This window comes from Elgaria multicarinata, chromosome 4 (genome assembly GCF_023053635.1).
Source record: "Elgaria multicarinata webbii isolate HBS135686 ecotype San Diego chromosome 4, rElgMul1.1.pri, whole genome shotgun sequence".
NCBI classification, from domain to species: domain Eukaryota; kingdom Metazoa; phylum Chordata; class Lepidosauria; order Squamata; family Anguidae; genus Elgaria; species Elgaria multicarinata.
Genome location: NC_086174.1, coordinates 2,732,045 through 2,748,558, shown reverse-complemented (window position 1 = coordinate 2,748,558; position 16,514 = coordinate 2,732,045). Strand labels below are relative to the sequence as shown.

General features: G+C 50.7%; 1 protein-coding gene across 1 annotated transcript in view; it reads left to right on the top strand.

Moving 5' to 3' along the window:
- The window catches only part of SCARA5 (scavenger receptor class A member 5), a 133,614-nt gene extending 128,309 nt beyond the window's left edge, over positions 1-5,305 (top strand). Inside the window, exon 9 of the mRNA XM_063123747.1 lies at positions 4,648-5,305. Within this exon, the coding sequence (XP_062979817.1) occupies positions 4,648-4,784 (137 nt within the window). The 3' untranslated portion in view covers positions 4,785-5,305. The remainder of the gene's footprint in view (positions 1-4,647) is intronic.
- The last annotated feature ends 11,209 nt before the right edge of the window (positions 5,306-16,514 follow it).

Below are 16,514 nucleotides of genomic sequence, written 5' to 3'. Positions count from 1 at the left end.
ACCTCTACTATACCACCGCTTCCCCCCCCCCCCCCCGCCCACACACACACTTGCCATCTTTCTAAACTAAAAAGCCTCGGATATTATAACCTTTTCTTGTGAGGGAATTGCCCCTCAAAAACGATTACCTGTATCTAGGAAACCGGTGTGGGTTAGTGGCTCAAGGCTGCGCTGTGAATCAAGACGTGCCCTGAGTGAAACTTGCCTCTGCTATGAGCAAACTAAGCAGCTAAAGGCAAACCGCCCTCTCTCAGCCGCTCTGCCTCCTGCAATATAGGAATGGCAGTACTGATAGAAATACTGGCCTACTAAACAGGGTTGTTGTGAGATCACACCAAGGTAACGAATGCAAAGTGCTTTGAACACTTCCAGGGAGTTCCTTCCCACTGGAGAATGAACCTGCGACCTTCTGCAGGCAAACCAGGGGTTTATCACTGATCTTTGGCCAGTGGTAAACTCCTGGTTTGCCTGCAGAAGATCACAGGTTTATTCTCCAGTGGGAAGGAACTCAGTGGGGCTAGGAAGGACTTCCCTGGAGACCCACTTCTACTCAGAGTATACCATTTTTGACCGTGGTCTCTATAAATGCTTGTTGTTAACCAAAATTCCGCCCCAAATCTGTCATATCTAAAGCTCTTACCTGTTGCATTATTATTATTATTATTATTATTATTTATTTATTTATTTATTACACTTATATATCGCCCCCATAGCCAGAGCTCTCTGGGCGGTTCACAGAAATTCTAAAAAATTAAGATAAAAACGAGTATACAAAATTTAAAATTCTAAAACACAGAACATACACACATAAAGCATTAAAAACCGTTAAAAAAAAACTAAACATGTGGGCGATTAAGATGTGCCGCCATATGCCTGGGCAAAGAGGAAAGTCTTAACCTGGCGCCGGAAAGATAGCAGCGTTGGCGCCAGGCGAGCCTCGTCAGGGAGATCATTCCATAGTCGGGGGCCACCACCGAAAAGGCCCTGTCCCTCGTTGCCACACTCCGAGCCTCTCTCGGAGTAGGCACCCGGAGGAAGCCCTTAGATGTTGAACGTAGTGACTGGGTATATTCACGTCGGGAGAGGCGTTCCATTCTTAAGAATGTTTGCTTAAGAAAAGCAAGAATGTTGGGCCTGCAAACCAGCGACACAATTCTCAACGTTGCTTTAACGAGGCTCGATATTCCTCGTGTTTTTTGCAAATTTCCCAGGCTAAGAGCAGTGCACAGAACACGTTCATGAGCTTGGGAACTGAGCTGCATAAGTGTGTGGTGTGGGGAGAATCACTCGTGTTCCAAGCCTTTGATGAAGGTCTCCTATAGAATGTTTAGCTCTATGCCGTGGTTTTCTTTGCAGCGCCGGAGAGGGTGGGGGGGAGAGCTGGGGGCCGTGTGCATGTGCTTGTGTGGTTAGGGGCCACCCAGGCATCCTTGCCTGGGAAAGGAAGACAGAGAGAGAGAGAGGAGGCACGAGAGACAATCTGTTGGGACCATTCCAGACAAGCCACACCGAGCAACAGCAGTGCCCCGAACAATAAGAAAAAGACGCTATGGTGGGATCCAAACCAAGACGGTGTTAACACCATTCCAGCATTTTATCACCACTTTTGATCTGGGGAGTGCGTCCAGTTCTGGGCTCCACAATTCAAGAAGGACGCAGACAAGCTGGAGCGTGTTCAGAGGAGGGCAACCAGGATGATCAGGGGTCTGGAAACAAAGCCCTATGAAGAGAGACTGAAAGAACTGGGCAGGTTTAGCCTGGAGAAGAGAAGATGGAGGGGAGACATGAGAGCACTCTTCAAAGACTTAAAAGGTTGTCACACAGAGGAGGGCCAGGATCTCTTCTCGATCCTCCCAGAGTGCAGGACACGGAATAATGGGCTCAAGTAAAAGGAAGACAGATTCCAGCTGGACATCAGGAAAAACTTCCTGACTGTTAGAGCAGTATGACAATGGAATCAGTTACCTAGGGAGGTGGTGGGCTCTCCCACACTTGAGGCCTTCAAGAGACAGCTGGACAACCACCTGTCAGGGATGCTTTAGGGTGGATTCCTGCATTGAGCAGGAGGTTGGACTCGATGGCCTTAGAGGCCCCTTCCAACTCTACTATTTTATGATTCTATGAGGGCTGGCCATGCTGCAGTTGGGGAGCTCATGTTGCGGGATGCCGAGGAACTCGCCATTCTGTCGTTGAGGAAGGCTGTAACCAAGGTTAGGGTATTATGGGGGGCCACGTTTTAGTATCTGTAATATTCCGGGGTTTATTCACATGGTTACCACCAGCGCCAGTGGGATGCACATCAGATAAATAAATCAGTACAGTCCAGCTTCACTTCCACAAATTGCCCTTTGTTCCTTCGGACGTTCCAAGCAAACTTTCGAGAGCGCCCCTCCTCCAGTGGGTGAGAATGAAACCCTCACTGAGCCAATGAAGCATTCCCTGGCTGTGGTTGTTTTATCTCCATGATCCACTTTGTCAGGAGGGTGGAGAAGAGGCGCTTTAGAGAGTCCTGAGAATGGAAATGTCTTTATTGCGAGTGATTCACTGGCTGGAAAGGATAAGGCCTGACTCACGGCTTCCAGCTGGGGAATTTGAAGGGCTGCTGGCATCAGACGCGGTGCGAAAGATCTTTCAACTTGTAAACGAGGCGGCCTTGGATTACTAGTCCTTAAGGGGCATTGCAGAGCCTCGATGACACGGCTCTGAGCATGCGCTGTGGCTTCCGTCCATTTCATGCAGCAGAATAATAGCGCCCGCCACGTGCGGACGAGATTCAACATTGCTTGGACAAGAGGGATTTGCTGGGATCCCCACTGTGAAACAACAGGGGGAGTTTCTCTAGAATAGCCTCAGGACTGGGAAAAGAATAACCTGTGACTCGCACGCTTAGCCCGCAGATGGGCGTGGGCTCAACCCATGCCATCCCTCATTAAAAGGAAAGGAAGGAAAGGAACCTCTCGTGCAAGCACTGAGTCATTACTGATTCTTGGAGGGACACCAGCTTTCGCTGACGTTTTCTTGGCAGCCCTTATAGTGGGGTGGTTTGCCGTTGCCTTCCCTGGCCGTTATTACCTTTCCCCCAGCTCGCTGGGTACTCATTTTACCAACCTCGGGAGGATAGAAGGCTGAGTCGACCCGAGCCGACTGCCTGAAATCAGCTTCCGCTAGAATGGAACTCAGGCCATGTGGAGAGTTTCAGCTGCAGAAACTGCTGCTTTACCGCTCTGCGCCAATACAGAATTAGATAGACCAGGTCTCTGAGTGTTAGAGCAGTACAACGACAGAACCAATTCTCTAGGGAGGTGTGGTGGGCTCTCCCACACTTGTGGCCTTCAAGAGGCAGCTGGACACCCATCTGTCAGGGATGCTTTAGGGTGGATTCCTGCATTGAGCAGGGGGTTGGACTCCATGGCCTTGTAGGCCCCTTCCAACTCTGCTATTCTATGATTCTATGATCAGGAAAAACTTCCTGACTGTTAGAGCAGTATAACAATGGAACCAGTTACCTAGGGAGGTTGTGGGCTCTCCCACACTTGCGGCCTTCAAGAGGCAGCTGGACAACCCTCTGTCAGGGATGCTTTAGGGTGGATTCCTGCATTGAGCAGGGGGTTGGACTCCATGGCCTTGTAGGCCCCTTCCAACTCTGCTGTTCTATGATTCCATGACTCCAGATAAGTCAGCTTCTTATATTCATGGCCTTTTGCAACCAATCAGAATACACCCCCACTCCTGCTGATGTTTCAGAGGAGAACTCTTCTTAAGGCCCCTGAAACCTCCAAAGATTAGGGGTGGGGTGGGGAATTGCAAACAATTCACAGAGCACAGAATTAAATTATGGGATTGCCTGCCAGAAGATGTGGCCATGGCTGTCAGCTTTAGAAGTTCCAGGGGGTGGCCAACCAGCAGTATGTGGGCATGTGGTGGTGATGGGACTGTTGTTGTCTTTGTTTGAGCTCAGTTTTGGACTTGGTTGGCTGCTGGGAGAAATCAACTTGCTTGGCAATGCAGATCTTTGATTTGATCCCGTCTTGACGAGCACGGGAGGAAAGCGGATTGCTCTTATTCTCCGCAGTATGATGAAATCGGCTCTGCTCCCTTCAGTGTTATACGGCAGAGCTGGCTGTCCCTAAAACCTGGATCTTCAATGCTGGGGAAAACATACTTCTCGGTTGCAGAGGGGAGTAATAGCTCCCACCCCCTGCCTCCATTATGTCCACTGTTCGAAGAAGAAGCAAAAATCTCAAGTTATCCAGGGCAAGGTCTTAAGGGAGGATCTGTACATTGGTAGAGGGAGTTTTTACCGTTTACTTTGCTGATGCACGGCTCTGCAAAGTCCAGTTTATAAAAATAAAGATCTGGTGCGTTCCCTGACAGTTTGCTCTAATGGGACGAAACTGGGGCGGGGCGCCCTCATAGGGAGGGCACCCCCCCTCTCCTATTTCACCCCATTCCCAAGTTATCCAGCTCCCACCCGCCCCACTCCAGGGAAGGAATTCCACAGTTCTGGGGCCGTGCCTGAAAACGGAGGGGTCCATGCCGTTGCTGCCCGTGTCGGGATGTTCTCATTGAGATAAGGTCCAAAGAAGCGAGACAGTGTCGTGAGAGCAGGAATTGCGGCTAACGGTGCCTGTCCCATTCTTCTTCCAGGGAAAGGACGTATCTGGATGGACGACGTGGCTTGCAAGGGAACGGAGGACAGCGTGTTCCAGTGTAGCTTTTCCAAGTGGGGCAAAACAAACTGTGGGCACGCCGAGGATGCTGGAGTGAAGTGCCTGATGCAGTAACAAGGAACGTTTGGCAACCGGAGACTGAACCGAAGATCTGTCAAAAGGGAAACCAGGAGGCGTCCGAAGCTGGCCAGTCCTAGCAGACGTCTTGCTTCCCTTCTGCCAGCAACCGGCTTCCAGAGGAAGGCCATGAGCCGCCTCTGCCTTTGTTATCTCTCAGGGCTTGATGTAGAGCAGCCTTCCCCAACCGGCTGCCCTCCAGCAGTGTTGGGCTACAACGCCCATAATCCCACAGCCAGCTGTGTGGGTTGAAGTCCAACATATCTGGAGAGGCTGCCAGGTTGGAGGCAGGTGCTGTAGACTCTACTGTAATTCTTCCACCCGCCCCGTGGTCCTGCTATGGTGAGCTTTGATCCGTTTCCACATTGTATGGCTTCTCTTTCCTCACATGCAGGCAAAAGTTCTGGGGTGCTGCCCAGCCATTTAAGCCTTCCATTCTCAGCAGCACTGCTCTCATGACACAGACTTTGACTATCTGGCAATGCCGGTCCCGTTACTGCAAGCCATGCGTGATGCCAGCGACCTACAGCTCCCGAGGACGTCAGCGCGTGCGTGGCAGGAAGCCGCTAGGCAGCTGGTGGCATCATAACCCATTTGCTTGGTGCACTGCTGGTTGTTGCTTTCTTCATAATAGAATAAAAAGACATTTGTGTTATTATGTAATTATCCATGTTGCCGAACAAACCCTTAAGCAGCTGCGTTGGATGGGATAGAACCCATAAGGCGATTAGGTCCAGGCCGTAGCATAACAAAGGAGGAGAGTTACTAGGAACTTTGACTCAGGACGGGGGAGAAATCAGTCCAGGTGGTATTTTAATGTGAGCTTGCCTAATTTTGCACTTTCGACCCAATACACAAACTGAAATGCAGTTGTTCTTCAAAATTCACGCATCTCCAAATTTTGTGATGGAGTTTTCCAATCAAAGGATGCATACCAAAATGCATATATTTGGGGGAGGCTGCACACAAAAATGCATATAGTAGCTGCTCAAAACGCATTTTGCTAGGTAAATTACTTGCAAAAAAAAAAGGCGTATATCAGGCAAAAAGGCATGATTGAGAAGAAATGCATGCATATGAATTTTCATGCAAACTTAAAAGAAAAATTCACTGAACGTTAAGACTGGAAAAATGAGAAATTGAAACTGACAGATTCATCCATAACTTTAACCCAAAAGACAGTCTAGTTGTGAAGGAGGCCCTAATGCAGAAATGGACAAGTAATTAAATCCAGGGTAGGTAATTGAATAGGTAATTGAATAGAAGATTGAGGGGAGACATGATAGCACTCTTCAAATACTTCAAAGGTTGTCACACAGAGGAGGGCCAGGATCTCTTCTCGATCCTCCCAGAGTTCAGGACACGGAATAACGGGATCAAGTTAAAGGAAGCCAGATTCCGGCTGGACATCAGGAAAGACTTCCTAACTGTTAGAGCAGTACGACAATGGAATCAGTTACCTAGGAGGTTGTGGGCTCTCCCACACTAGAGGCCTTCAAGAGGCAGCTGGACAACCATCTGTCAGGAATGCTTTAGGGTGGATTCCTGCATTGAGCAGGGGATTGGACTTGATGGCCTTGTAGGTCCCTTCCAACTCTGCTATTCTATGATTCTATGAATCCGGGACTTCAGTGTATAAACTCTAAAGAATGGTAGAGCAAATACTGAATTCATGCACAGTCACCACTGCGTGTAGGCTGCCACACGAACTTGAACGCACCATCATGAGCCATGGAAAAAGGGTGGGCGGCTGTCACCCTTTGCTTACAATGGCAGAATGTAAATGGGCACAAGACTCTACGTCAGTGCCGAGTGGGAATCCAACCCTAGAAGTATTTTTTCTGCAGTTTGCACAGTTGTATGCAGAACCCAGGGTCCGTTTTGACCTGATTACCTTTGGCAACGAGACAGATGCTGCTGCCCCTTGTGCTTGATTCAAACATCACTTTTCAATGTGTGGAACTACACATAAGTAGACTACACACACACACACACACACATGCACACATACAAAATATGCATGCATTCCACTGTTCTAAGAACCGATTCAGCATTTGCTCTGCAGAGACAGTGTAACATAACAGCCCCTTAAAGAACCTGCAAGAAAAAAGCGAGGAACCACACCAGGGTGCTTTTGAACACATCGGTCCGTTCAGGAGCCCTGTTCAACCTATGAAAAATCTCAGAAAAAGCCATCTCACCCTTGAAAACATAGGATGGCCAGGGGTCTGGAGAAGACACTGAAAGAACTGGGCATGTTTAGCCTGGAGAAGAGAAGATGTAGGAGAGAAAGGATAGCACTTTTCAAATGCTTAAAAGGTTGTCACACAGAGGAGGGCCAGGATCTCTTCTCGATCCTCCTAGAGTGCAGGACACTGAATAATGGGCTCAAGTTAAAGAAAGCCAGATTCCGGCTGGACATCAGGAAAAACTTCCTGACTGTTAGAGCAGCACGACAATGGAATCAGTTACCTAGGGAGGTGGTGGGCTCTCCCACCCTAGAGGCCTTGAAGAGGCAACTGAACAGCCATCTATCAGGGATGCTTTGAGGTTGATTCCTGCACTGAGCAGGGGGTTGGACTCCATGGCCTTAGAGGCCCCTTTGAACGCTACTATTTTATGATTCTATGATAGAATCGTAAAATAGCAGAGTTGGAAGGGGCCTACAAGGCCATCGAGTCCAACCCCCTGCTCACTGCAGGAATCCACCCTAAAGCATCTCTGACTGATGGCTGTCCAGCTGCCTCTTGAAGGCCTTTAGTGTGGGAGAGCCCACCACCTCACCAGGCAACTGATTCCATTGTCGTACTGTTCTAACAGTCCTTTGACTGTTAGAGTTCAAGACACAATCCTTTGAATGTGTCTAGCCCGAGCAGCTCTGAGAACTGTGTAACTGAGCAGCTGCAAACAACAGGGTGAGGAAGCACTTCAAAGCAAAGAAGCAATGGCTGGAGGGTACTTTTTAACTCTCCCCCACCCCACCGCACCCCGCCACGCTCCCTCCCTGTCCTGCTTGTAGGGTTGCTGGGAAAGAGTTCCAGGAATCCAGACAGGGTCAAGTTCAAAAGCAAGCTCAGTATGCAGCCCACAGTCAAACAAAGGGCAATTCAGAGAAGAGTTAAGACAGCAGGAAAATACCTTGCGTTAATGGGGGACTTTATGATACAGGGGTGAAGTGTGCAATTTCTGGAAGCTCCAGAAATTGTGCCCTCCCCAACGCCTGCCATTGTGTTAATGGGAGGGAACTGCACAATTTTGGAAGCCAGCGTGACCAGGGGATGGCGGTGAAGGTTCAATCCCCAGGCTGGAGACAAGAAAGGAAGCCCTATGAAGAGAGACTGAAAGAACTGGGCATGTTTAGCCTGGAGAAGAGAAGATGGAGGGGAGACATGAGAGCACTCTTCAAATACTTCAAAGGTTGTCACACAGAGGAGGGCCAGGATCTCTTCTTGATCCTCCCAGAGTGCAGGACACGGAATAATGGGCTCAAGTTACAGGAAGCCAGATTCCAGCTGGACATCAGGAAAAACACCCTGACTGTTAGAGCAGTATGACAATGGAACCAGTGACCTAGGGAGGTTGTGGGTTCTCCCACACTAGAGTCATTCAAGAGGCAGCTGGACAACCCTCTGTCAGGGATGCTTTAGGGTGGATTCCTGCATTGAGCAGGGGGTTGGACTCGACGGCCTTAGTGGCCCCTTCCAACTCTGCTATTCTATGATTCTACCCTTATCCACCTCAAAACAGTCTCCAGACACTGGTTCATGAGTTCCACGGCATCCCTGGGATGTGCTGCCTCCAGTATCCCAGGCAGTAAGCCTATATACACCAGTTTCTGGGGTACATGGATGGAAGGGTGCTGTTGCACCATGTCCTGCTTTGCTGACAGGTATTTGGCCTCTGTGTGAACAGGGTGCTGGACTAGATGGACCCTCGGTCTGATCCAGCAGGGCTCTTCTTATGGGCACATGGAAACAAAAGGTAGAGCTGAGCAACATCTGGTTAGAGGCAACAGCTGCCTCCCCCAATGGCCCAGGATCCCCCCAACCAATGTCAAGGTCCCCAGACATAGGCAACTATGGTGTTGGCTCTGAAGAGGAGTCCTCCAGAAGGCACATGACACCATACAGTAGAGGAAATGTGTCCAGAGTGACAGGGCAGAGTAGGAGTTGAGAAGAATCCTTGGTTTCCATGCTGCAAAGCACTGCTTCTCCTCGACCTCTTTGCAGCTGTCTGCTAATGACCTGGGTGTCATAGAATCATAGAATAGCAGACTTGGAAGGGGCCTACAAGGCTATTAGTCTGGCAATGTGACTGCCTTAACTTACCCCATCTGTCTGCACTTCACTGTACCTACCTTCTTGCTTCCTGATACTGGTCTTGGCCAGGCCATTTCTGGCTGATCCCGTCCTGCGCATGTCTTACTTCCCTGCCTACTTGCTATCTCTTTCCCCATTTCTTCTCCTAATTCCTTTCGCACCATATCTGTTCCCCATGGCTCGCTCCAAGCTCATCTCTCCCAACCTAATTCCTATTCGGTGTCTCCCCCCCTCACAGCTGCCTTTCTCGTGCTCCTTATGGAACTGTCGCTCTATTGCTTCCAAGGCCCCTGTCATCCAGGACTTGTTCTTCTCTAGATCTCTCCACCTCCTTGCTCTTACTGAAACCTGGCTTCCTGCCCATGACACCGCCATCTCTGCTGCCCTCTCTCTTGGAGGACTCTCTTTCTCTCACTCGAGTCGCCCAGAGGGTCGAGGTGGTGGTGTGGGTCTTTTATTATCGAGTTTGTGCCAGTTCCAGCCTCTTCCCATTCCACCTTCACACTGTTTCTCCTCCTTTGAGGCACATGTGGTGAGACTCTTCACTCCGCTGCGACTGCGGGTTGCAGTTCTCTACCGCCCCCCTGGCTCATCCTCTAAATTTCTCTCTGATCTCGACTCGTGGCTGTCCTTTCTCCTCTCTGACAACTCTCCTACTCTGATTTTAGGTGACTTCAATATCCATGTAGATGACCCTCACGATGCTGCAGCTCTACGATTTCGCTCCTTATCTTCCTCTTACGATCTTAAGCTCTGGTCTGAAGCACCCACACATTCCCTTGGACACTGTCTGGATCTTGTCCTCACTCGGAACTGCTCTGTCCTGGACTTTTCTATCGCTGACTTTCCTCTGTCAGATCATCATCTAGTCTCTTTCAATATTACTCACAATCCCCCTCCTTCACGTCCCGCTTCTCGCCCTTGTCGTGACCTGCATTCTATCAACTACGAGGCTTTTTCTCAGTCCTTAGCCTCCTCTCTTCCTTCTGTCTACACAGCCGTCTCCTTGGACTCAGCCGTCTCCTCCTTTAACTCCTCCTTATCTTCAACTCTTGATAATCTTGCTCCATCTACAACTCGGATAGTTCGCCCCTCTCAACCCCAACCGTGGCTCACCTCTTTCCTCCGCTACCTTCGCTCTTGTTCCCGGGCAGCCGAACGCCTGTGGCGTAAGACCAAGGACTGGGCGGACTTTGTCCACTACAAATTTGTTCTCTCCTCTTTCTCTTCTGCCATTTCACTGGCCAAACAGCAGCACTACTCAACGTTGATCCAGTCAAATGCTAAGCACCCTCAGCGGCTCTTCGCGTCCTTCAATTCTCTTCTGAAGCCTAATCCGCCATCTCTCCCCGCCTCCCTGTCTGCCAACGACTTTGCCTCTTTCTTCAATGCTAAAATCCAAACTATACGCTCCGATCTAGCCAACTCTGCTCCGCTTCCAGCTCCTGTCCCTCACCTGTCAGTTCCTCCTTCAACTCTCTCGGCATTCCCTTCGGTCTCAGCTGATGAACTGTCTAAAATACTGCGCTCATCGAAGCCTTCCACTTGTTCCCGTGATCCGATTCCCTCTCGCGTCTTTATTAATCTTATCCCCGCTATCCTCCCGTCCTTGCTTCACATCATTAATTTTTCTCTGTCCTCTGGTTCATTTCCTTCTGCTTTTAAACATGCTACAGTCTCTCCCATTCTCAAAAAACCCACTCTTGATCGACTATCCCTGTCTAACTACCGACCTGTCTCCCTCTTGCCCTTTGTCTCAAAGATCCTGGAACGTCTGGTCTACTCTCGTTGTCTTGACTTTCTCTCTAATAACTCTGCTCTGGATCCCTTTCAATCTGGCTTCCGTCCTTTGCATTCCACTGAAACAGCCCTTACCAAGATCACCAATGATCTTCTTACTGCCAAGTCTAAAGGCCATTATTCTGTTCTTATTCTCCTTGATCTAACTGCAGCCTTTGACACGGTTGATCACGATCTTCTCTTAGATTCCCTCCACGACCTTGGACTCTGTGGCTCTGTCTATAACTGGTTCGCCTCCTATCTAGAGGGTCGCTCTTTCAGCGTGTCGGCTAACGGCAGCTCGTCCTCCTCTTTTCCCCTTTCAGTAGGGGTTCCGCAAGGCTCGGTGCTTGGCCCGTTGTTGTTCTCTCTATACATGCTGCCCTTGGGCAAGCTCATTCAATCTCACGGCCTCCAATATCACCTGTATGCCGATGATACACAATTATATCTTTCATCTCCGGAACTTTCTCCAGATGTTCACGATCGTATCTCGGCATGTCTTTCAGATATCTCAGCCTGGCTGCTTCATCGTCGTTTGAAACTTAACATGGCAAAGACTGAACTGCTAGTTTTTCCTCCTAAACCTTCTCCTCACCTCTCATTCTCCCTTACTGTCAACGATGTCACGCTTACTCCGGTCAAGGAAGCTCGTAGTCTTGGCTTTATATTTGACTCCTCGCTCTCCTTTACTCCTCACATCGAGGCAGTAGCTAAATCCTGTCGTTTCTTCCTGTATAATATTGCCAGGATTCGACCATTTTTGTCTGTCTCTTCTGCCAAGACTCTCGTTCACGCACTGGTTATCTCTCGGTTGGACTACTGCAACCTTCTTCTCTCTGGCCTTCCTTCGTCTCACATCAGTCCGCTGGTCTCTGTCCACCACTCTGCCGCTAAGATCATCTTCTTGGCCCGCCGCTCTGACCATGTCACTCCACTTCTGAAATCTCTTCATTGGCTTCCAATTCACTCCAGAATCCAATATAAACTTCTCCTACTGACCTTCAAAGCTCTTCACTGCCTAGCTCCTGCCTATCTCTCCTCTCTCATCTCACACTATCGCCCCGCTCGGGCTCTCCGCTCCTCCGATGCCATGCTTCTCGCCTGCCCAAGGACCTCCACTTCCCTTACTCGGCTTCGTCCTTTTTCTTCTGCTGCCCCTTACGCCTGGAACGCTCTTCCAGAACACTTGAGAACTACAAACTCAATCACTGCTTTTAAGACTCAGCTCAAAACTTTTCTTTTCCCTATAGCCTTCAAATATTGAGTTTGTTCTGACTTTACACTGTTGGTTTTGCCCTACCCTGTGCCTGTTTACACTTCCCTGTGCCTGTTTGCATTCTCCTTCCCTCTTTATTGTTTACTACAACTTATTAGATTGTAAGCCTATGCGGCAGGGTCTTGCTATTTACTGTGTTATCTGTACAGCACCATGTACATTGATGGTGCTATATAAATAAATAATAATAATAATAATAATAATAATAATAACCCCCTGCTCAATGCAGGAATCCACCCTAAAGCATCCCTGACAGATGGTTGTCCAGCTGCCTCTTGAAGGCCTCTAGTGCGGGAGAGCCCACCACCTCCCTAGGTAACTGATTGCATTGTCATACTGCTCTAACAGTCAGGAAGTTTTTCCTGTTGTCCAGCTGGCTTCTGGCTTCCTTTAACTTGAGCCCTGTTCTGACGTTACACGAACGCATGGAGTGGTGGGGGAGGAGGGGGCATTACTGTGCTTAGCCAAGCTCCACAGTTTCACTGTGACATCTGAAAGAGCTCCCCTGCCATAAATTCTGAACACTTAATGTGCAAGGAGGTCGGATGGGCAAGGTTCTGCTCTCATGTGTCCATGTAATGGCTGGACAGTCAAAGGGAAATGTTGTGGTGGGTGTGGGGGTGTGAAGAATGAGTGGTTGAAGGGGTGCATCTTGGCAGGTGGAGGGACCCTGTGCCAGGCAGAAGAAGCGGGACGGCAGAAGGTGCACAGATGAGTTGGGGGCTGGCGAGGGAGGAGCGAGGGCTGGATTCAACGAACCAGGGGTCAGGGCTTCAAACATAAATTTTAATTCTGCACAATGCCTGTCAAGGCAACTCTGTCTCTTGTCCCACCCAGCCGTGCCTCCGGCCTTCCTGCCTTATCGGGTGCTGCTCAGGGTGTCCAGGTCGGAGTGGGGCAGGTCGCTCTGGCTGTCGCAGTGGCTTCGGTGCTCGTGGTGGCCGTGGTGGTGGTGGTGGTGGTGGTGACACCGGTGGCTCCGGTGATGCTTGTCCTGGTGGTGCTTGTGGCTTCGGCGACCCTTGCCGTCGGCAAAGACGGCCCCTTGCATGGCCTCGGCGACGGCCATGGCCTTCCGGGCTTGGGCGCAGTCGTACTCCGCCTCGGCGGCCTGCTGGTAAGCCAGGGTGGCAATTTTGGAGACGTAGGAGAGCAGGTTGTCCTCCCGGGCCTGGGCCGCTTCGGCCGACTCTTTGGCTTCCTCCACTTTCCGCTGGGCCTCCAAGGTTTCCTTCTTGGCCTCCGCAGCCTCTATCTTCGCATGGGCCACTTCTAGCTTGGCTTGGATGGTTTCAGTCAGGGCTTTGGTTGTTTCTTTCCTGGATTCGGGGTCCTTGTACCTCTGGGGGGGGGGGAAAGAAGCGAGAAAGCCAACAGCTCAAGAGGAGAGGCCCACAAGGAGAGTCGTCCTCTTCCTCAGGATGAACCCGCCCCGCCCCTGCTCAGACCCCCTGCAGATGCGCCTTCATTCGCTGCTAATGATCGCTCAGTGCCCCATTTCAAGATCTCACAGACAAACTTCCCTACGGAAGCGTGAGCAACGTCGGAACCCCTGCCCAGTGGCGTAAGAGGAACTCCCTTCGTCTGCAGCGAACTCCATGCGCCTTCTCTGTCCATCATCTGTCTTCCAGTTATGTTCAGATACAGCCATGTGAGCTTCTCCATGGAGACAGACGCCTGCATGTGGTGTGGCCATGGAGGAAGAGGGTGCGCTTGCTGCACGTTCCGCTGCAGGGCCTGCACGGGGCAGGGGGTTGGCTCTCCAAGGTCCCTCCCGACTCTGGTCCGTTGACGCTACGCGTGGAATGGGTGTACAAAATGATGCCTGGGGTGGAGAATGTGGACAGGGAGACATTTTTCTCCCTCCCTCAAAATACTAGAACCCAATGGGGTCATCTCATGAAGCGGTTTGGTGGGAGATCCAGGATGAATAAAAGGAAGGACTTCTTCACATAGCGCACAGTTAAATTATGGAACTCACTACCACTAGATGTAGTGATGGCCACCAATCTGGATGGCTTCAAAAGGGGGTTGGATAAATTCCTGGAGGCAAAGGCTATCCATGGCTACTAGCCCTGATGGTTGTGTGCTACCTCCAGTATCCGAGGCAGTAAGCCTGTGTGCACCAGCTGCTGGGGAACATGGGTGGGAGGGTGCTGTTGCACCATGTCCTGCTTGATCATCCCTGGCCGATGGCTGGTTGGCCCCTGTGTGAACAGAGTGCTGGACTAGATGGACCCTTGGTCTGATCCAGCATCAGGGCACTTCTGATGTTCTTATGTTCTCATGAGCGCAATGCTGCTCTCTGGCCCTGATCCTCAGCTGCCACACATGGATCCTAAGGTGGAAACAGAGGAGCCTCTAGGCCAGGGCAGTCGAGGCTGGTGGCTCTCATGTCAGTGGGGCGGTGAATCTGATCTGGGTTTTCATTCAGAACCAGTTAGAATAAGGGAGCTATCCAAGCTGTGAACCCCCTTTAGAGTTCTGACTGAAACCTGGAACAGATTCATCACCCCGCTGACATCAGAGCCACCAGCCTCCACTGGGGGAAGGGTGAGCAACTTATGGCCCTCCACATGTTTTGGTCTACAAGCCCCATTTCCCCTCACTACTGGCTATGCAGACTAGGGCTGATGGAAGTTGTGGTTCTCCAGAAGGGTTGGCCTTCAAGTTCCCCACTCCTGCTCTAGGCACTCATCAGACCTTGGGATTGACAGGTGGCTGTCGCCAGTGGGGGGGGGGGCTAGTGGGCGCGATCCCATTCCCACCCCTCACCCTCCTCCACGCAGTCATTCTATACACGTTAGTTGTGTGAAGTGGGCTTAAGCTTCTATGACGCTTGAGGAAGATCTGGACATGCAAGCCTCAAATTCACTGGTCAGGGGGAGGGGGCACCCCGATCCAAAGCGCTCACCAATTGCTCTCGCACTTCCTTCAGAAAGGCAATTTCGGTCAAGAGAGACCCAATCTCGGTCAGAAGCTTTTCTTTTGACCTAGAAGAGAGAGAGAGAGAGAGAGAGAGAGAGTGAGTGAGTTTGGAGGACGAAGAGGACGTGGCCATCATTCCCCGGGGACCCTGCTGTTGCCACTGACCTCTTGCAGTCTTCCACATCATTGCTATCTTTTTCTGGAAAGGAAAATGGGCACGTTGGTCAAAACTCACAGCTTCGTTCCCCGACTCCCCACCCTGAATTGCCTTTGAACTTCCTTCGCCCAAGAAGGTGAAGAAGAAAAGAAGGCGCTCCAACTAAGTGGAATCCCGTTATGATTATTAGCAGTAATTAGGGCTGTGCACGGACCCCCCGATCCACCTTTGTGGCCCCGATCTGCTTTGGGCCGATCCACCCGTCCCCCGCTCCGCTCCGCGGAGCCAGATCCAGTTGCGACGCCGTTGCCACATGGACAGCAGCGGCGGCGCCAGGTAAGCCAAACCCCCCCTTACCTGTGTCCATCGTCACAGGCTTCAATTGAGGCCCCGGATTGAAGCCGGAAGAGGCTACAGCCGATGGACACAGGTAAGCCGCCCTCCTCCCTGCCCCTTTACTTGCGGGGGGGGGGATCTACACAACTGCTTTTAAAGCGCTTTAAAGCACTTTGAAAACGTTTTGAAAACTGTATATGGAGTGTGCCCTGGGCCCCAACAGTTGTCAAAACTGTTATAAAGTGCTTTAAAGCGCTTTAAAGCAGTAGTGTAGATCCCCCTGGCTCCATCGCCATCGCCAGCAGCACCAGATGAGTCCCCCTCCCCCCCACTTACCTGCATCCAGAGCTCCGGATCGAGGCGATCCTCTTCGCCTCGATCCGCAGCCCCCCCCCCCCAACTCGCTTCTCCGCCTTTTCCGGAAGCGAATCAGGCCACTCCAATGTCGCTTCTCCGACCCGAAGCAAAGTGGAGCACAGCCCTAGTAGTAATATTAGTACTGGTGTTCTTAGTATTGTTATTCAGTAGTGGAAGATCCACCTCACTACCTGCTGGATTGCTCCATCTCAAAGAAGACAGGAAACAAATATTTGGGACTAGTTTCTGGCCCATCTAGCTAAAGATGGAACATTTAATGGTAACGGAAGCCCCCTTTCCTGCCCGCCTTCACTTGCTGCAGCAAAATTGCATCCAAAGGTTTGAGGGGATAATGTGGTGGACAGTCTTAAGCCTGACTGAGGGCCTTGGCTTCTTCTTGAGAGTGTCTTGTTTTCCGGAACTACGAAAGGAGAGGCAAGACGCCCCCTTACCTTTGTTCTGCTGCTTGAGAAAGAGGACCTGCGGAAGAGAGATAATAGCTCACCCAGAGGGCTTTTCTCGGGACGCTTCACCACATCCTCCACCACAGGTTGGCCTACAACTCCCACCAT